At 33.5% G+C, this 22676-nt stretch overlaps 1 protein-coding gene across 2 annotated transcripts in view; it reads right to left on the bottom strand.

The window, feature by feature from the left end:
- PLOD2 (procollagen-lysine,2-oxoglutarate 5-dioxygenase 2) overlaps positions 1-22676 on the bottom strand; it is an 88873-nt gene that overhangs the window by 16880 nt on the left and 49317 nt on the right. For both annotated transcript variants that reach the window (XM_012762401.3, XM_012762400.3), the window contains exons 4-10: positions 21870-22033; positions 17925-18037; positions 15553-15616; positions 13239-13336; positions 6115-6216; positions 2889-3014; positions 546-667 (exon numbers count right to left, since the gene is read on the bottom strand). In XM_012762401.3, the coding sequence (XP_012617855.1) occupies positions 546-667; positions 2889-3014; positions 6115-6216; positions 13239-13336; positions 15553-15616; positions 17925-18037; positions 21870-22033 (789 nt within the window). The remainder of the gene's footprint in view (positions 1-545; positions 668-2888; positions 3015-6114; positions 6217-13238; positions 13337-15552; positions 15617-17924; positions 18038-21869; positions 22034-22676) is intronic.

Below are 22676 nucleotides of genomic sequence, written 5' to 3'. Positions count from 1 at the left end.
TCGATTAACATTATTGAATAAATGATTGTCATTACTATTACCAGAGTTTTAGTAGTAGTCTGAAGTATTAAAGCCTCTAAACATAGAACCTAAAATATCTCTTCTGGGGATTATAGTATTATCTAGATCAGTACGTAACTGGAAAATAGGAATGCCCATTTTTACCCACAGTCAAAAACAGTTTTAGCAGATACAACCCTCAGATAGTAAACATAATTTTAAGTCACTGCTATAGCAGTCACACTATTCATTTATCTGCAGTTTTTTAAATCTTGATCTCTAGTTCAATTCTTAGTTTGATTAAATATGTTGACTCCTAGCCATTAAAAGAAAAATGTAAGTAACTTCCATGGCCCTTTACATGTAAATAAGTACAAACACAGACAGAGTCTAACAGTAGAGTCTTGCTGCGGTGTGTGTATGTATACACATACAAATAGTCGAGATACCCAAGTTTAGCATATTAATTTTTGAGAATTTTGTTTTATTAAAGTTTCTTTAGTAGAATAATTCAATACATTTAGCTTAAATTTATTAAAACATACATTCCCATGTTTCTGGCTTCCGCTTGACTTAGATTTTCTTCTGGTCCTACTATTTTTATAGTATTGATTTCATGTTTAGCTTTATCAAAAAATGCCTTGATGTCCTTTTCATGATAAACTTCCTGTAACATATTTTAAAAATCAAAAATTAGAGAGAAATTAAGACAATAAGATGACTGAAGTACTCATATGTATGGAATGCATCAAATTCAAAGTTGTAAATTCCACAATTCACATATTCTTTCAATTACAGACAAAATAATAATCATATTGTACATGTTATATGTAAATATCACTTAAATGGCACATGAAAAATCTAAAATACATACATGTCAATATTCTTAAAAAAGAAGATAGCTGAAAATTCTTTCAACATCTATTGCTAGACAGGTCCTTGCATAAATAACTTAAATCCTTCACAGGTACTTGTATAAATATTTAAATCCTGAATACTATTAATACAAAATATTTCCAATTAGAGAAGGAAACACGGCTTATAGCCTGAGAATCTTAGATATATATTGTAAAATACTGTTTTCGTGGCTTAAAGTTCAGTCCTTAATTTGTTGTTCAAATAAAGTGATCATGGAGGACTGGAGACTTTATTTTTATTCTCAGACATCCCTTTAATCTCATTTTACTGATTGTCTTTAACTTTCCTTCATTAATATAAGAAAAGCTACTTTCTTTCATTAATATATTTTATCTTAATGTCTATTAAAATGTCTATTAAACCTAATGCTCATCTATTTGACCTGTAAATGTAAATAATCACATTTCACGAAATAAAATGTTACATAATATTCTTTAAAACCAGAAAGAAAAATGAATGGTTATATACAAACTTTTGTGATTAGAAAAAAGGAGGAAGTTTAACGAAATTTTATAGACAGAGTAATGGGAAAGCCATCAACACAAACATTATCAATTTCGTATGATTTAATTCAACTATGCTAAAATTCAGATAAGACTATTGTCTTCATCATTAGAGCATTTCAGTTTTTCTTGTTTCAAGTCTCAAAGCTTTCTGAACATTTGATACTTTTCACAGCTTGTTAAAAATCACTTATCATATAAAAGCAGCACAGAGTTAATGTTAAATAAAAGATAAAATCTCCTCCCCTCAAGGAGTTTAAGGCTCTATGCAAGCAGGAAAAATATAAATAAAAGATACAATACAGGCTGGGCATGGTGGCTCACGCCTGTAATCCTAGCACTTTGGGAGGCCGAGGCGGGCGGATTGCTCAAGGTCAGGAGTTCAAAACCAGCCTGAGCAAGACCCCGTCTCTACCAAAAAAAATAGAAATAAATTAATTGACCAACTAAAAATATATATACAAAAAATTAGCCGGGCATGGTGGCGCATGCCTGTAGTCCCAGCTACTCAGGAGGCTGAGGCAATAGGATCGCTGAGCCCCGGAGATTGAGGTTGCTGTGAGCCAGGCTGACGCCACGGCACTCACTTTAGCCTGGGCAACAAAGTGAGACTCTGTCTCAAAAAAAAAAAAAAAAAAAAAAAAAGATACAATACATAAAAACAATTTAGTGTAAGTACATATATTACCACACATTTTACAAAGGAAATACTAAATGTTCCACTCTTTTAGATCCATTTAAGCCGGTTTTCTACAAATTTGAAATGTTCTGTGGAAAAGCTGACTTGCACATAAGGATAAAGAACAATGCAAAACAAAGAGCATTGGGACAGAAAGTAGAAAATGACGTATTTCACAACTATGGAGCTTTTCTAGATGTTAAATACCAACTATTTTAACAGCAATAAATAAATAAATAAATAAATAAGATATTTAGGGAAAATATCTTTAAGTTTAGATTATATGTGGGAGGTATTTGGGAGGCTCTGAATATTTTTGAAGGAAATGAGAGTATCAAAATCCTAGGGGGAGAGCATGTCATGTGATTAATCAACATAATTATCTGGAAGCTGTTTCAAGTTCTGATGTTATGATATTATCTTAAATTGCAAATAATTTAATGCCCAGTTCTATAAAAGAAAGTACCAGAACTAGCACAAGGGAAAGGAATATAAACCCTTTGACATCTCCTTCATTATATACTAAGTTGAGCCATATGAAAATGGCTAATAATATTCAGCCATTTTGTTCTACAAAAATTGGCATTTTCATGTAGCTTATCCCAACACAATGATGCTAGTTTCCAGACTCTAAAATCCTGAAGTCCTACAAAGGCAAAGCTTTAATTATTCTAAAAATCCTTCACTGAATTTAGCCCAATGAATTTTTTTAGACATAAATAACAAATAGCTCCCCAAAAAGTAAAAAAATACCTTTCATATAACATATCCATTTCTTAAATACTTACTTTGTTATGAATAAAAAGTTTAAGTGCTTCTTTTGGGTAATCCAGTGTCAAAAGTAGGTCCAAAAATCGAGGTAGGAATGGAGTTGGTTGCTCAATAAAAACACCTATTGTTACATTTGGATGGACCTTTGTTTTATACCAAACACAAAAACAAATTATCATTAGTATGGTTTTATTTTATATTCTATGCAAATCTTAATCAGTACAACATAAAAAATAAAATCTCAGTTCAACATAATCTGCTAAATTCCAATTGCTCTATGGCAGTTCTCTAACACTGGAAATAAATTTTTGTGGACCCCATTAAAGTGATTTTACTGAACCACATCTTGGTTATGAGTTAGGTTCAAAAAGGAAACTCATTGTCATATTAATTATATGAATGTAATTAAGGATACTGCCTATTCTACTACTCAATGCTTCCTTTATAATAGCTCTCGGAAGAAGCTTCTGAGATCTGAATGCTTTTTTGAAAGCTTCATCTAAGAAACCAAAATGTTAATTGTGTTTCCATTTTGTTATCATAGCTTAAAGTTCAGAGCTTAATTTGTAGTTCAAATAAAGTGATCATGGAGGACTGGAGACTTTATTTTTACCCTCAGACATTCCTTTAATCTCATTTTACTGATTGTCTTTTACTTTCCTTCATTAATGTGTTATTAGAAAAGCTATTTTCTTTCATTAATATATTTTATCTTAATGTAGTATATCTATTTTATATATTTTCTCAAATCTTTTAGGGAAGGTTTTAATGTGTACTGTATCTTTCATTCATTGTATAAAAACATCTGAAACATCCATTAGACATGTCAGTCCTCATGATGAGCAACATTTAGCAAAAGGAATGAAAGTTCCTAGCTTTAAAAACTTACAACTGGATGGGGAAGACAGAAACATAACTACCCTGTAACAGTGTTATTATCAGAGCTAAATGGAAGACTTTATAATGTTTTATTAAAACCATGTCTTAAGCCACATTTTAAGGTTACAGATTATTTAAAATACCATAATTTTAAGTCCAGAATTTGTTGCCTCCTCCCATCTTTTCACACATGGCACTCTACATATTCCTCAATTATCTGTATTATAACTTAATCTTTGTTTGCAAAAAAGTACACTTTGTATGCTGTCATATTTCTCTTTAGTCTGTTAATTCATTCACTTCCCCAAATATTATTAAATGAATAAACAAATGCAAAGAAATAACACAAAGTATCTTCCCTATAAAAGTTCTCTATTTAACAAGAAAAATAAATTAAAAAGTCGATAACTCTCCCTTACCAGATGAGATGATACATTTCATTTAAATTTCATAATAGCCTTAGAAGTGATTTATTATTGCAAATTTGCACATAAGGAAAATGTAATTTAGAGAAGTGACCCTGAACACATAAACTAGTAGGTAAAAAGCTAGGCTTCAACACACTACATCTCCATTATTAATGTAAGTTTATTTTTATATAATAATAACAATATAACAGTTAACATTTATTAACAGATAACTTCATATAAAATTTATACATATATAATATATTTGCCATATATATGCATGTAAAGTTTCATTTAACCTTCTTACCAACCCTCCGAGATGCTCACTATTATTTTTACATATAAAGAAACTTGGCTTTGGTCAACATCTAAAACATTGTACGCTTAGGATTTAACTATCCACATAATTTTAATTTTTATATTCTTATTCCACAAATAACTATACATAGAAAGCACATAATTTCATTTTGCATAATGGAATGAACAATTTACCTTTCTAGCATATTTTTATCAGGCAGTAAGGCAAAATAGCTTAAGAATTAAGTAATATACTCCTACATGCAAAAAAAATTTAATAAAAATATTTTTCTATCTTTGCACCACAAGGTTTATATGAAATGAAACAAAACAGATAAAAAGTATTAACTCATCCTCCAGAGTACAGCACTACTTTCAGCAAAAGATTAATTTTAAAACTTCACGATGCAGCTTCATTCAGAAATAGAAATTCTGGCATTCTTTCCAGATAGGAAACATTCTGTTTGTTATTTGAGAGACTAGCCAAAAAACTTATTTTCAAGTAAAATAGAGTTCTATTCATAAACTCCTAAATGTTCACAAGTTACTCTTTATCCTCCTTTCAAACAGTGGTAATAATTTAGTTCGGGAGCTTGAGTATATTACAATTTAAGTATTTTGTATTTGCATGGGTTCAGGAGTTACCAGAACTATATTCCTGGGAATTTCATTTTTGCCTACACTGCTTCTATTAATATTTATTTGGCATGCTGTAGGCACCCAATAAACCTATGTTGATTAAAGGGAAGAATCAGTCTTAATAACAAAATAGCTCCCTAGAATACAATTGTTCATACACATAATATTCTTCTAAGTTACTAGAGCAATTTTTTTGAAGAATAATGTTACTACAGGATATCCTAAAACTGTTCTGGCTGATGATAGAACAAAGAACCATAAAAATGTTTTATAGATTAATAATAAATATCTCCAACCGTTGTTCACCCTCAGAGTATAAATGATAAAATAAAATTCTCTATGAAATACATACAAGTAGCATCATGTCTGACATTTAGTAAGTACATGACATACAGGTAAAATTTCCCAGTGGCCAAGAACATAAGGTCTGGAGCCAGATTACCTAAATTCAAATACCCACTCTAATACTTAAAAACTGTGTGTTCCAGGCAAGTTACTTACCTTTATGTACCTCAAATTTCTCATCTGTAAAACTGAGTCATTAGCATGACTTGCTTTAGAGGCTTTGTGAGATTTAAATGAGTTATTACTTACATGTAGTTAGAACAAACTTTAGTTGTGAAATTATATATTATTTTTCAAATCATCAAATTTGAAAATCAAGCACAGAAAAATTAGTCAATGAAAATGTTGAAGCATTGTACTGATTTTTTATTTTTTCTCAATGCTTTGACCAAACAGACTAAAATAACACAAGATCATCCAATCATAGTAAGTTATTAAATATGAACCTCCAGGACCCTTCCATTGGGTTCAATTATTAACTGGTTTTGCTTTTAAAATAGTTCAGAAACACAAATCTAGTAGTTTTCTGAGTCACTGTGTTTTAACATTATAAGTCCATTATCTACCATTTAATCAAAACTATAAAATAGTTTACTACTTTTTTCCTATAAATCACAGCATTTTATGATACTGTGCTTTTTATTACTACATTCCACACATAGTCAATTCCACTTACATCTAGCGCAGACAAATCAATTGTATCAGATTCACAAAGAGTGCAGCCATTATCCTGTGTCCACGAATTAGGCACATAGTTTCCAAAATAATTCAGAAGAATCTAAAATGAAGGAAAATGGTATTAACAAAAGTAGGCCTCTCTACCATCAATATGTTTTCATTCCATAATCACCTAACTTCAAAGCATTATTTTCTGCATTAGGTACATTCCTTTAGTAATTGCACACTGAACAGTTTGCTACAGACTATAAATCATAAAGTAGGACAGACTGAATCTATAAATGCCAAAAATGTGTTATAAATCATAAAAGTCATTTAATTTCATACTATATAAGTAATAATACTGGAAAACACAATGAAAAAGACATCTATCAAACAATGAAACAATTTTAAATGGGTTGAGACCTATTAGCAAAAACACAAAGTCATATGCTCAGTAATTTAGTAATAAGATAGATATGTTTAAAGGCCCAGCACAGACACCTACAGTAAATGGAGCAGTAGTCATGTGACCTCTGACCAACACATCGCCACACAAAACAAATACTGAGTGAGCTTCATCACCAAAAGGCACTAAGCTCTTCTGGGGAATTATGCTATTATAAATTAGGCATCTGGGCAGTGACTCAGGGGTACTTATCAGGAACAGACAGCTTACATTTTAAAAAGATCTAATACAACTACCCCACAAATCCTATCGGACAATAAGCTAAAGGACGATATTGCTTATCCACCCACCTTCTTTCAGATCACTCAGAGCATCTGTGCTGTGTCTACTCTTGCCTAAAGCAGCTGCTGGCATTCATTTTAACTATAAAATCTGTGATCTTGAGAGAGACAGAGAGAGAGTGTGTGTATCTGTGTTTGTGGGAGAAGTGAGCAAAGATGGATGGGGGACAAAGGTAAACACAATAAGATTTGCTGTAAATCCTCAAAAAAAGTCTTGACTATTCCTAAAATTTGAACATTTTAGGGAAAATCCTGCTGATAAATAATAAATAAAATTACATTTGCCATGATTTTAATACCTAGTAGTGGTATGGGCATTTGTAGTTTTTTCTTATTCTTTCTTTCTATAAGCTATAATTTTGCCTCATACTATTAAAAGCACCTAAAATCCTCATTATGCTTTTGCAATCAGTATTTTTTTTATTGGATAGGTGAGGTGAAATAAAAAGAAAAATATCTATGTGCTAAATATGGTGGTCAAAAGATGTAGACAAGTGACAACTAGATTTTTCTAGCTTCCTATGACCCTAAAGGAGATGTTAAAGGCAGAATAGATGAGGTAGGTAGTCAAGTATCATTTTACCAAAGTCCTCAAAAAATACTTGGGATTATGCTCAAATATTTTTATTATACTGAAACTTTGAAGCAAATGCTGCTGAAACAAGAACACTATCAATTTAAAAATGGGAAAAATCTTTGTGTTATACAGACATTGTAGATATGGCTATATTTAATCTCTACAGCAAAATCCGAAGACATGGACAAGTAATGCATTCACATATATTTTGGACTACATAATAATTCAAGAAACAAATTATAAGGCAGGAAATATGTAGTCATGATGTTTATTGATGACATCGTTTTAAGAGACAATGTGGGCTGGGCATGGTGTGGCTCATGCCTGTAATCCTAGTACTCTGGAAGGCAAAGGCAGGAGGGTTCCTTGAGCTCGGGAGCTCAAGGCCAGGCTGAGCAAGAATGAGACCCCATTCCTACTAAAAATAGAAAAATTAGCCATATATTGCAGTATGTGCCTGTAGTCTCGGCTACGTGGGAGGCTGAGGCAGGAGGATTGCTTGAGCCCAGGAGTTTAAGGTTGTAGTGAACTGTGATGACATCACAGCACTCTACCCTGAGAGAGAGACAGAACAAAACTCTGTTTCAAAAAAAAAAAAGTCAATGTGCTTACTTTTATGTACCTTCATAATAAAAATAGAAATAAAATTTTGTTAACTGTCAAATGGTAAATGCAAACATTAATCACTCATGTTCTACAAAATAATAGAAGGTTTTAAAGGAAAAAGTAAGAAATTTATGTGAAAATCAATCATCTAGTAAGCATTATTTTTAAAAGATGAAAATTATACAAGTGTGACATTCACACTTGTATCCTTTCCCAGGATATTTGTTTAAAATATCCTGGGAAAGAATTTGTTAAAAAGAAAGGAAAAACTTCCCCTAATATTTTGGTCATATCTAAACTGCTCATAACATATAAATACTGGTATATTCTCTATCTTAGAAATATCATAAAAATTTATTTTGATAGCATGAATTACTGATTAGTCTAACTGAATCTCTATATGAATATGAAAATGATCAATAGTTTCAAAATGACAGAATATAAAAAGCATTCGTTTTCAGAATTAAAACTTTATTTTGTAACTTTTCTACTTTCTGCTTTTTACCACAATTTGTTTCATAGATAATTAAGATATTTTAGAAACATTATATTTCTTTTAATTTGTATAAATTTAGGGGGGTTGATAGAGTTTTGATACAGGAATATATTGCACAGTGGTAAAGTCTGGGGCTTGTAGTGTAACCATCATCCAAATAGTGTACATGGTACCCATTAAGTAATATCTCATCCCTCACCCTGCTCCCACTCTCCCTTCCCCATCCAATGTCTATTATTCCACTCTCTTTGTTCATGTGTACACATTATTTCGCTCTTACTTATAAGTGAGAACATGTGGTATTTGACTTTCTGTTCAAGTTATTTCACTTTTGACTGGAAACTTCTCTCTTTTGGATCTCTCACCACACAGGCAGAGGTCATTCACCACTGCCAACCCCATTTACACTTGTTTTCTTCATAAAAACTGCAGATATTTCTGCTGGCAGCTGTGGAAGGTGCAGAAGACTGTTTATATAGTTAAGCTGTTCTGGGCACTCCCTGGCTAATAGGTGGTAGTATTTTCCTTATTCTTCTTTCACAATATCAAAATGTTTTCAAGTATGATGTCATTTTCATTGGCAGAGAAACTTTTCCAACCAAATCCTTTCCTTCTTTCTTTTTAAAATTTATCTAATTATTCAAGGTCACCATGAACCAAGCACTGTGGTTTTCATATAGAAAATTAAGGTCCCTTTTTTTATTATAAATCAAATGAGTTTCACAAATGACTTATTTTCATATCTAGATCAGGTAATTTGACTTCCTTTATTTAATTTCTCTTTGTATAAAAATATCACCAATTTCATGATTACCTTAAGATAAATTAATAATTTAATTTAAATATTATCCAATATTTAAAAGAAGAGGCTAGGCATTAAAGTAAGCATCTTATATTACTAACAATAAATGAGCTTCAAGAATAAAAAGTAAAGCTTCAAGCCTAAAATCATAGTATCTATGTAAAAATTGATTTATATTATATTACTATCTAGACAAGTAGGAATATAATTATTTAGAATACAAATACATGTTTTGAATAAAATGTTAATGAAGAAACACAAAATTGTTTATATACCATTGTGAAAACAAATAAAAAATATGAATTCTCACAGATATATACTGAAAAGACATAAAAACTAAAAGAAGCTATGAATAAAAACCAAATGGGAGGGTGGCAGATTATAAGTGATTTTTAAAAATACTTATAATTTAAAATTATTCTTTCTGAAAGCAAGAGATTTAGAGAAAGTAACGAAGAAATAAACTCATTTTTATATACTTTGTTACTAACAATACACTACTAATAAATTATCATTTACAGATTAAGTATATATTTTTAAATGAATAAAATGGCTTAAATGCTATCACTGAGTTCAATATTATGGTTCAAAAAAACTGACATAATTAGCCCCCACTAAACAAGGTAATAATTGAGAGCAATGAACAAAGATTGATGCAAAAAAGATCTTTCACCCCTTAAGAAAGCTTAAAAGAAGTTTGTATCAATAATAATCTGCTTTCTTTCCCTATCAGCTTAGACAAGGGGAATATGACATACTCATGTGAATGCCTTAAACTTTAGCATAATACATGAAATAAAATATTAGCATTAGTTGAACGCTTATATATACAATTTCCCTCAAGCTTTTATTTTATAGCAAACATAATTTTTATAATAAAACTAACTCCATTTTTTTATTGTCAAACAGAATCGTAAGAAAATGAACTAGATAAGATCATGAAGAAGAAAAGACAATAGGATCCTTACACAGCCTGAAATGACAAAAACCAGGATAACCCAAATTGAATATGGTTTCAAGAAGACTTAAAATTTCTTAGTATACATAGGTCTTTCTAAATTATTAATGATTAGTGTTCCTTTCCTTGTGATAAGTCCTTTGGTCACATTTTAATGCTCTAGTCAGCATCATCCTAGAAATTTGGAAGGAAGTAGTGATCACATTGAAATTACTGAACATCAGACCTGAACAACAACAGCTCAATTCTCAGGACCAAGCTCACTCTTTAAAGACATTAAGGAGGAACAGCATATCATTTAATTATGGGAGACGTTGGGCTGCACCAGCTCTTGCTTAACTAGTACTGACAGTATCACAGACAGAGAGCTAAAACAGAAACTACACACATGGTAAAGGACTTCATAGACAAAATATGTCCATTTATCAAATTTGCCTAGGGAAATTTACTGTGACTCACAGTCATTTTATAATTGTTTTCCTCACCAGAAGAAAACAAATCTCTCTCCCGAGAATAATAGGTCATTAAATTGTTTATAGACTCTAGCATTCTATTAAGATTTATGGAAAGCCTAATATATGCTGTACATGTGGTGGACCCTGTGGAAACAAAAATGAATGAGATTGATATGATTTCTGTAATCCCTAAGCTACAGGCCTGATTAGAGACACAGGAAAACAGGTAAACACAATCCCTGTCCAGAATGTGGTACGTACTGTAATGGAATGAGTTCCAGATAGTATAAAAACACACAGGAGACCTGAGGAGTAAGGAATAAGCTGATACTTTAAGATAACACAACAGGTTTAAACTAGGGGCAAAGGATTTCAGAGTGAGTGAAAAGCATACACAGAAGACTTGCAGACAGAGGAAAGATGAAACTTTCTCAAAGTTGAAAGTAATTTAGCATGGCAGGAGCTAAGGGAAAGAAACAAGAGAATGGGTCTGAGACTCGTGGATGTGTGCAGAGCTGGAAGAGGGAGATTGAATGGGGTGGTAGATTGGTGGATACTAAAGCAGAAGGAAAACAAAGAGCCTTGTAAGACAAGTTGAGAATTTGGAACTTCATACCTAAGTCCACAGAAAGGCATCACAGAGGTTAGTAGAGTGATAGGGTTTCTTCTTTGGCAGAATACTCTAATTTCAGGCTGCTGGGGATGGGGGTGCTACCAGTAATTTGCAGATGGCCTGAATTAAAGAAGTTGGTATGGACACTGAGAAAATTAAATAAAATCCCAATTCATGGGAGGTAGAACACAAAGCACTTGGAGTGGGAGTGGGAAGTATCTGGAGCCAAGACCAAACCCAAGTTCTGGTTCATAACTGGGACAGAAGAGAAGGCAGAGCTGAAGGTCTTGAGCTCTGAGTATATACGACACAAAAACAAATCTGCCAGGTGAGTATTCAGACCTGAAGCTAAGGAGAAACACAGGAGCTAGAGTAAGGATTTGCTGACAAGGGAATGAAGCAAGTTACTCAACAATGTGCGCAGAACTGAAAAGGAAGAGGCCTCAGAGAGACACCTGTGAATATCTACAACAATTGTGCAAGCACAGGGTCACCACAAACATTCAGCTGTAAAATTTTAAAAATGTATATCAACAAAGAAAAAAGAAAGAAATATTAAAGAGGAAAGACCAGAAAATTAATAGACAAAGCAGCAGAGCATCACAGAAAGAGCATTTGAAGTAGGACCAACAAGATCAGCATACTGTCAAATGCTGCCTTTGAGTGAAATAAAAATGAGGTCTGAAGAGTGTCCACTACTCAACAAGGATGTGACAACAGACCTTGACAGGAGTGTTTGCTGGTGTGGTGGGAAGGGGAGTAGTGGTGTTGGGAGTTGTCTATACTTACACAAAGTTTGGCTGTGAAGGGGAAGAGAAAAGACAGATGTAGGCTGGAAGACAATGTAGACTGAGGAAGACATTTTCCTTTGTGTTGGCTTAGTTGTTGTTTTATTTATAGGACAGGAAAGACTTGAGGGTCTTTAAAATGTTGATGAGGAGAGAACAGAGCTGGGGAAACTGATCACAAGATAGAGAAAGGAGAGCACATGGGGATGATTACTTTGTAGGAAGGCTGGAATGATATGAAAAAGCAAGGGGGAAAGACTGGCTAGAAAAGAAGGGCAATCTACTTCTTCCTCTTTGATGGAGGATACACTGCCAATGTGGGCTTTCCTTTGAATTTCTTTCCATTTATTCATCTTTTATTGGAATTCAGATTACTCACTCCTCTGAAACAGCAGAGGAGTTACATGCTCTCATCCTCTCTTCTCATACTTATAAATGTACCTGCCACTCTATTTTGTAGGTACTTAAACAAGGCATCTCAGCACATCAGAACATCATTTTAAGCACAATAATACTATATGTATATTTTTTCAATGCACTGTATCTTTTGCTTTGATGGGACACAAGTAATACAAATTTTCCATCTATAAATTTTGTAGTCAATAAAATTCTCATCAAGCTCAATTATATATATTTGAAACAATTACATTTCTGTCATTAACTTTGGTAAAAATAAGAGCAAGAAGCAGCTTTCTGGCAACACAGTTACACTCCAATCTTAACAGTATTAACTGAGAACACGGCAAGTCAGGTGAAACAAATGATTCCTTGATGACCGAACAATTCCTATTCCGAGAAGGTACCCTGCAGGAGGGAAATATGGCTCACTCTCAAGTTAGCTGTTGTTATTAAATAAAACACCGAAGTGAAACATTCTACAAATAGAATGAAAAGCTATCACTCTGCTGAGGAAAAATAGTCAGTTTGATTAGTTAACATGAAAACAGACAATATACTATGTAAAAGATAAAGACAGAAAAATGTTGGCACCAAAATAAAGCCTTTGAAATAACTTTTTTTTAAAGATGACATTCCACATATCACACCGTAGTCTATCTCCAAGAAATAGGGAGCCAGGAAAAAGTCGCAGTGACTCACCTTGGTGGGTCCATTTCCATTAATTGCCACTGGTAATGTTTCATAAAATGTATTCTTAGCTCTGGCTTTGCCATTTTCAAATTTTAAAACAACTTCATCTGGTTTAAAAAGAGAAAACAGATTTTAATATTTTAAAGTGTGTGTGTGTGTGTGTGTGTGTGAGATGATTACAAAATTTCTCATGGATACAAATTCTATGTGCTACCCCACTTTTAGGAACTTTGCCTATTTCAAGTGAGCAGATACCCAAAATGAAGGATGGCACTGACACAGATACAGGTTCAAGTGTGCCTTACTCACTCACTCCAAGCTGACACTAGCAAAAGGACTGAGATACTAAGCCACTGGGCTGTCTGGTAGAAGCAAAGCATCTTGGCATTCCTGCCTCTGCTTCTTTTTATGTATTTATTTACTTCAGCATAATATGGGGGTACAAATGTTAAGGTTACAAGCATTGCTATTGCCTTCCCTCCCCCCTCGAGTCAGAGCTTCAAGTGTGCCCATGCCCCCTACAAGGCACAATGCACTTATAACGTATATATATAAACCCATCCCCTCCGCCCCACCTGCCCAACACCCAATAAATATATTTTTTAAAAATAACATTTTGGTTAGATTTTATAATTTTGCCTTTACTTAGCTAAGGTTAGAGGTATGCCCTTACCCTCCACATTGTTCACCGCCTCTTTCAGATGTAGGTCTATCTCCCTACCCACCGAATCTCTGGTGAACACAACCACCCTTTGATCACCATATTGAAAATCAGTCAGTACCAATGTGATGGTGACTACATATGGAGCCTATTTTTCTGATCTTGTGTCACCTCACTTTGGATAATGGGCTTACGCTCAATCCAGGATAATATAAGTGGTGTTAGCTCGCTGTCATTTCTTAGAATTGAGTAATATTCCATTGTAAACATATACCAAATTTTAATTATCCAGTCATGAATTGACAGGCACTTGGGTTGTTTCCACGTCCTTGCAATAATGAATTGTGCTGCCAAAAACATTCGGGTGCAGATGTCTTTATAATAGAATGTCTTATGCTCTTTTGGGTAGATGCCTAATAATGCTATTGCTGGGTGCAATGGTATTTCTATTTTTAGCTGTTTGAGGTATCTCCAAATTCTTTCCTTCTTGATAGTAATGGGATCCTAGCTGAGTAAAAATATTTTCTCAATTTATTCATATGTAAAATGGGATCCATGCTTGCCTTGTAGGGTTATGATGAAGATAGTAACAATATACGAATGGTGAATAGAACACTGCCTGGCATAAGCAAGGTTTCTGCAATTTGTCACCATTGATAGCATTTCCAGTTCTCAAAAATAAAGCATACAATCATCCAGTAATAATACAAGTTGGAGGGGAGCAGAAGCAGTTTTCTGTTTTCAGGTTCCTTTCCTCATATTCCTGAGTACTCCTTATAAACCGAAGAATTGTATTGACTTGCAATGTATTTTTTAATTTTTAAAGTAATGTACTAGTGAATTAAGGCATTTTAATTTTATGTATTGATTAATTCTAATATATTAATACATTTTTATCAAGACCTATATATCCCTAGGAAAACACACACAGGCACACAAGCATATGCACATGAGCACAAACGCACACATATATACATACACACTCTTCCATAGTCTACCTGTCTAGTTGTCTCCAGTTACTTTTCAGCTAGGTCTAAAGGATCTACTCTAACATTTCTTCATAATTCACAATACAAAGAACTCACACTGAAAACTGTATACTAATAAAGTATAGTTAATTCATAAATATATCTAAAGTCCTCGATGGGCCAAGCCTGGTAGCTGACGTCTATAATCCCAGCACTTTAGAAGGCTGAAGTTTGAGGATTGTTTGAGTCTAGGAGTTTGAGACAAGCTGAGGCAACACAGCAAGACCCTGTCTCTACAAAAAAAAAAAAAAAATTAGCCAAGTGTGGCAGCACACTCCTGTAATCCTAGCTACTCTGGAGGCTGACGTAGGAGGATCACTTGAGCCCAGGAATTTGAGGCTTCAGTAAGCAATGATCTCACTACTACAATAAAGTTCCCAGATGGTGAGACACTAAATTTTAAGTTACCTAAGGACAGAAGCTTATCTTTTTCCCACTAGACTTAAGAAATGATTTTAACATAATGTACTAAACTATATTGACCTAAGCTCAAGTCCAATACTTCTTAAAGAATACAATATCTACACTGTAAATCTTAGTCACAGCCCCCAAATTGAAATAACAAAAGAAAGATAGCTGAAAGCAACAAGTGTTCATTTGTATTCATGAACAATCCAGTATTTAGGAAGCATACCTACGGCTCCATTTAAGGTCTGGAAAATTTTGCATTTGTGATCCAATGTGATGTTAATAGCTTCCTAAAAAATAAGAGTAGAAATAATAATGAAAATGACAACCAAAACAGCAAATAATACCACTATCCTGTTAATATGGTCTGTTTTGGGGGTGGAATTTAAAATTCTTATGTAATAAGTGTATAATGAATATATTCAGATAACTGAAGTATTTAACTAAAACACAGAAACAGCTATTAGTTGCAACTCACTGTAAAATACATTGAAAGAAAATCTTACGTTTCTAATGACAGCACTAACAAATATACAATTCAGGAAGTTTTATGGCTGTATTTATTGTATGTAATAAATTTATGAAATATTAACTTTTATTAGATAAATATAATAAAAATATTCTCAAATTAGAAAACTGTAGTTTTACTTTAGTCCAAAGTTTTACTTAATTCAATTTTAGGAATATTCCCCCTGAGGTCTATAGAAGACTGCTTATTGTCCCCAACATCCCTCTACCCCCCCAGAACTCAAATTTTCAGTAGGACACATGTGCTTGAAATAAAAAACATAATTACTTTCATATATTATGTGTGGCTATATAACTATGTTCTGGTCAAAGAAAGGTATGAGAAAGTATTCTGTCAGACTTCTAGATAGGGCACTAAAAGAGAGTTGATGCAACTAAGATGCCCCATTTTTTTTTACTATTCTGCCTTTTAGCTGCCCAGAATGCAATGGCTGAAACTCAAGTTGCCATTTGGGACCAGGATATTACATTGAGAGAGCGATAGGCTAATGGTAGAGCATGAATTAATTAATTAATGGTAAATACCATAAAGTCACTAAATACTCTTCTGTACCCTCCCCCTATCTCTTAATTTTTTAAAATGTTTTGATAAAGGGGAAAATGTTTTGAAAAATCTATATTATTTAAGCCACTGCTATTTTGAGTTGCTTTATTTGTGACAACTGCAGTATTCCTATTAACAAAAGGTATATGGTTGTGTCTGTATCATAGTCCCATGGATCCTCAGGCTCTAACTTCTTTGGGAAATTATCATTATTTCTTTAAATCCCCAGGATCCAAATTCTCAAATATCCTAAATCCAAAAATTGGCTATCTAGTCCCATAGGATTCCATTAAAGGATTATACTTGAACAACTATACCCACAGGCTGTCTTTACTCTGGGCCACCAAACACTGGACACAGATCAAGGCTTTTAACCTCAATATTTCCCCAGTACCCTGATCTCTAGCCTCCAAATACCATAGGAAAGTCCCTAACCTCAGTGGGGTCACAGGTAAGTTTAAAACTAAAAACTGCCTATTGAGAAGCCTTATTCACATGCCAATTCAAAATATCCAAAAATATTATTATTTTACAAATGTAGTCAAGTAAACACATGAGTTCAATGTCACCATCCTATGAAATATGAATACAAGGAAAACCTTGATTCAGGGAACCCAGGATTCAATTCCTGCTGTGTCACTCACTGACTATGTGGCCTCAGTTTCCCTATTGGTAAACTATAGATGTAGATGCTGGTCTCTCACCTATTTAGAATTTTAGAAGCTCACAAAGGATGTACAATGGATTTTGAATACACTGTTTCATTAAATAACAAGAGTATACTGGTATCAAATAGCTTTGGAGTAAATTTTGTTAGAAAGCATCATAGCTGCAAGATAGAGTGACTAAGAGAACACATATTTCCAATGCTTTGTGTCTTATTAAATGACAATTATCTGTTCAAGAATGACATAATTCATTCTCTAGAGTCTTTGGGATTTCATTATTGTCTCTTTAAATCTCAAAACTCAAAAGTTTTGATGATATAAATCATTCTATTATTACAAGGCAGCCCTGGAAATGAGTATACAATGGAGGTGGGGCCATAACACTGGTGTGACAGCTGCCACTTCATTTTAGTAACAGGTCATTTCACTGTGTTTCAATATAGCTATGAAGAAAGAGTAGGGCCTCCCATCTTTCCTCCTCTCCTTCTCCCTGATCCACCCAAGTCTGGCAAGGTTGCTGTCTTGGCCACCAAAAAGGAGCCATAAGGACACATTAAGCTAGTGTTGACACCCAGCTAGGTGAGAGAAACCAATCTCACTTATTTACTATTTGTTTCACTGACTTATATTATTTAAAATATGTTAATTTCCACAGATGTAGCCAATCTAAAAAAAATAAAAATAAAAAAATAAAATATGTTATTGACAAGAACATTTTAAAATTCAGTTTTCCAGTTGCCACACTATCTTTGTTTGTGACCACTCCACAATGAAATCCTTTGTTTCTGACCACTCTATATTATCAATATAACAAAGTAACAAAAAGAAAACAAAAGGAAAATGCAGACAGTCACATACCCTTTTCAGTGGATCAATGTAAATTTTAGTGTAAAAGAGCTGATCATCATCATTATCCTGGAGATTCCATTGCTGAACTATACGACTGATGTATGGAGCATAGCCAATAAATCCTGCAACACAGCACAGAGAGAGTAGAGAATTTTGGATTCAAAGACCAAAACTCATGTCTATGTTAATTCCACTGACCAGTTGCAGAGCTGTGAAGACATTAGGCTTAATCCTTAGGTTGGAATTTCATAGCTCACCATAAAAGAAATACCAGTTATTATTAAGTGCCCTTTGTTTTACAAATAAACTACAATAGAATGAGCATTACTATCAACCGCAAAACAGAAAATAATCAAACACTCTCTTTAAATAAATACATTCCCCAAATTACTTGACATAAGAGGGAGAGCTAATGTTTTCCAAGGCTCCTAAGGGGAAAAAGTTACTAGGAAAAGAATAGAGTAATACATAAGAATTTTCTCTCTGACCTTCTAAAAAGCTCTTCTTGGATCTTCTGCAAAGGACTGTTTCTGGAAGAAGAAAATCTCTACTACAGTGGTTTTACTGTCAGTGCCAGACACACTAATGCAATCAAAGGAATGCTGGATTTGTCATTGACTGCAAATATCCCAAAGACATTTTATATCTAGAATTTTGGGAATTTTTCCATTACTTGGGCAAATCATTCCTGTGCCTGCTAAACCATTTTCTGGCTAGGTTTTGTGTGTCATAGTCTGGAAAAAGGAAGTCTAAAATTGGATTGTTCCCCTTGGCCTCAGAGCATAAGCATTAAATCTGCCAATAACCTTTGTCTATGAAAGACACAGACAGGATCATTTTCCTGTTTGAGTCTTCCTCTGAATTTTGGAAATGTAGCCAAGCTGCTAGGTTTCATTGACATACAATACTTCTAAAAAGGGACCAATGTTACTCTGTGAATTCAAAGAAAATCTAATTTTTTACCCTCAAGGTTAAAATTTTCTCCTAAAAGAATTAAAAGAAATAGATCCAGGAAAAATTACTGTTACCTAGAGAAAACAAGACAAAATGAAAACAGGACAAAAACCACTAACTGGTTACTTATTTTTCCTTACTCTTGCAAATAAAAAAATCCTAGAACATTAAAAGATACATTTTTTAACTCCTATAACAAGCCTTCTGTGATGAAAAATATACCAAGTGGCCACATATATTTTCCAATAGTTTATATTGCCATTCTTCAAAAATTATGTTTATCCTTTTTTATAAATCCCAAATATCCTTAATAAATGAAAAGTAATTATATGTTTTCACGGTAAATAATATATATTTATGTGATTTATATTAAAAATTGTTTTCGACAGACTAAAACTATGGTGCTCAAAAAATTGTAGTGTTCAACAGGGATCTGGTGGGGGAGACCCACATCTTAAGGATGTGATGAGCATTGTAGGGGGGAAGGATTACCTCTATCCCTTTTTAGGGAGAGGCAAAGAAACACACTGTAACCAAAATGTCTAAAAAAAAAAAATTGTTAATGGGAAGTGAACAGGTGGAAGGGTGGAGAAGAGGAAGGGTACGCACTTTCATGGTGGGTGCAGGGCGCACCACTTGGAGACTGGACACGCTTGAAGCTCTGGCAGAGCGGGGTGGGGAGGGGGGCAGGGGCAAGATATGTAACCCTAACAATATTTGTACCCATAGAATTTGAGATAAAAAATAAATTTAAAAAATTGTTTTCTATCAAATTCTATCAAATTTCTATCAAAAATTGTTTTTAAAAACTAAATGATATATGTACAAACATAACTCACATCCCTTAAATAACCCTCAATACATCATTAATGAAATTACACAAACTTGTATTGAACATATTTATATTTTTTACCATCTCTGTAATTATTTTGACTACAGAAAGCACAAGGATGATGCTTTGATGACCATGTATGATCACTTTCACATTTAAAAATGCTTTTTCTTAATTAAACTGGCTCACAACTGTACTTATTTGCTAATTTTTTGCTGTTTCCACAACACTGTGAGTCTGTTTGAAATTCAGCCACCTAAGTAGATATATCACTATCTAGATAAATTTACATATGACATTTCACTATGCATGTCCTCTTTGGGAAAATCTTAATAAGTAAAATAAAACCTATCCCAGAGTTCCATAGCTAAGTACTTCCTTTACAAACTGGTTTTTAAACTATGTAGGACTTAGAAAAAATTGAAAGATTAGCCATGTGTTACTGCAGGCTCAACAGTTTGGAGGCCATGACATGGAAGTGGCACCAAGTCACAAGTCACCAAGTGCTCAAGCATAGGAGGGAGAGTGGGCAGCCATCTCAGAGAGAGACTTTGACAATTCACCAACTAGAAATCCAAGAGGAAAGACTGCTAAGGCAACAAGGACAGAGTGAACAACCTGATAAACCCTAGGTTCTGACTGAATATGGAAATGAAACCCAAGGGTAGTAGATAAATTGCAAGAAAATATAATGTTCAAGAGATCCTAAAAAGTATGCACTGTGGGCCGGGCGAGGTGGCTCACGCCTGTAATCCTAGCACTCTGGGAGGCCGAGGCGGGCGGATTGCTTGAGGTCAGGAGTTCGAGACCAGCCTGAGCAAGAGCGAGACCCCGTCTCTACTATAAATAGAAAGAAATTAATTGGCCAAATAATATATATAGAAAAAACTAGCCGGGCATGGTGGCGCATGCCTGTAGTCCCAGCTACTTGGGAGGCTGAGGCAGGAGGATCCCTTGAGCCCAGGAGTTTGAGGTTGCTGTGAGCTAGGCTGATGCCATGGCACTCACTCTAGCCTGGGCAACAAAGAGAGACTCTGTCTCAAAAAAAAAAAAAAAAAAGTATGCACTGTGGAAGTACTGAGATGAAGAGAAAAAAAGGATCTGAAACTAGGCAGTGGAAATTGGAATGTTAAGGTTTCAGAAGTACAATATCTATATGGGCTGACAAAGTTCCAAGGTACAACTATGTGAATGGGTTGCTAAAATAAAGAACAGGTGAAAAGAACTGGAATTGAGGCATCACAAAACATTTAAATTATTTCCTAAAGGTTTCATTGCCTTAAGTGGCTGAGCAAAGACTAGAACCCAGATATGCTGCTACCTCAAGCAGCACTTATTTTACCTAGCCTGAATAGTATCAGTTATATACATGTGGATCACCCAAACAATCCATTTTCCAAATGTGCCCTGCAATTTGCACCCAGTTTGTTTTTCTAACATGCCCCTTGGTTATGTCTTCTGGCCATATGTTTACATTAATCTCAATCTAAGTAAAACAAATTTTGGAGTCATAATAATGTCCAAAATCAAATTTTATTTTACTTTTTCAGAGGCAGAGGGGGTGGGATATATAGTAATTTGTTCCTTTTAATCCATGGTGGAATAGATAATCCAACACTTTAAGTATACCCAGACACTCAATGTTGAATCTTGTTGATTACTGATTTCAAGACAAATAACTTATTTATTCCAATAATATTCAGAAATATATATAATTAAGCAATGCTTATTTTTAGGAGCTACATTATTGGAAATTAAGACTAATATTTTTCCCAAGTGAGGAAACTTACTAACCCTATTATCTTCTAGCCAGAAATTTCTTAATGAATCATAATTGGAAGACCTGGATCCATGTTGTTTTTCCTTCAACAACAGAATGTCTAGGAAAAGTCACTTAGATTGTGGTAACATGAGTTTCCTTATTTATAAAGTAGAAATAATAATAATATCTATATTGTCTAGTATTGTTAGAAGCATCAAATGACATAATATATGGGAAAATGCTTTGTCAACTATAAAATGCACTATGGATTTTAAACTATTATTTTCCATAGTAATACGATAATGGTTATTTCATGTCTACAGTGACTACATGTATTTTAAAAGGTTGTTTCATCAATGTTTATATTTTAACTTGCATTAAATTTTTCTGCCAGTATCTTACCCACCTCCTGAATTCAGGTAGCGTTTCCCAATGTGCACAATGGGATACTTGTCTGCTAGTTTTTTATCTGGCCACAGAATTCCATCTGCTGCAAAGACCACTTTGTGGTTCATCTTTTGGAACTTTTTTAGAACTTCTTCTGGACCACCAGCAAATATGACATCAAAGCTGTTTAATGGTGAAAAAAGAAGTTTCAAAATACACATGTCAGAATTTAGGCACATAAAATAAGAAAAGGTCTCTAATAAATGTCAGAATTTAGAATCCAATGCAAGATTAATACCTGTAATATTTACAGAGTATACCAATTTCCTTCAGCTTAAATTACATGGATTGTATTAAATTATTAGTGTTTGTATTACATTACCAAATGAAGTCCAAATTCAAGACAGCCTTTTTAGTGCTAGACTTAATATTTTTTCTATAATCACATATCACCAAAATCAAAATTTTTGAAACCTCAATCAAGAATAAAATTTATGTAAAATACAAGTAATTCAGGCTTATATTTGTAAAGCCTGTTAAATATTAACAGATAGATAGAAAGATACGTTCATATTTTCATATCTTTTTGTAACATTAGAAATTAAGATAATAAAGTAGCTGACATGACAAAAAAAGAATCTGACAATAAAAATTTAAGGTTGCTGAAAATTTTTCCATTTCATTCTACTAGCATTGTTATTTCTGTGTTTAAATACTTTAGAAAAGTTCTTTGAACCTTTTTAAAACTTCTCACAGGGCAAGAAATGTTTTCTACTTAAAATTGTTTTGGTTATGAAAGCTCAAATTGTCAATTTTTTTGTTAAAA

The sequence above is a fragment of the Microcebus murinus genome, chromosome 1 (assembly GCF_040939455.1).
Source record: "Microcebus murinus isolate Inina chromosome 1, M.murinus_Inina_mat1.0, whole genome shotgun sequence".
Classification (NCBI taxonomy): domain Eukaryota; kingdom Metazoa; phylum Chordata; class Mammalia; order Primates; family Cheirogaleidae; genus Microcebus; species Microcebus murinus.
The sequence above is the reverse complement of the archived record's forward strand: the minus strand, read 5'-3'. Positions and strand labels throughout refer to the sequence as shown.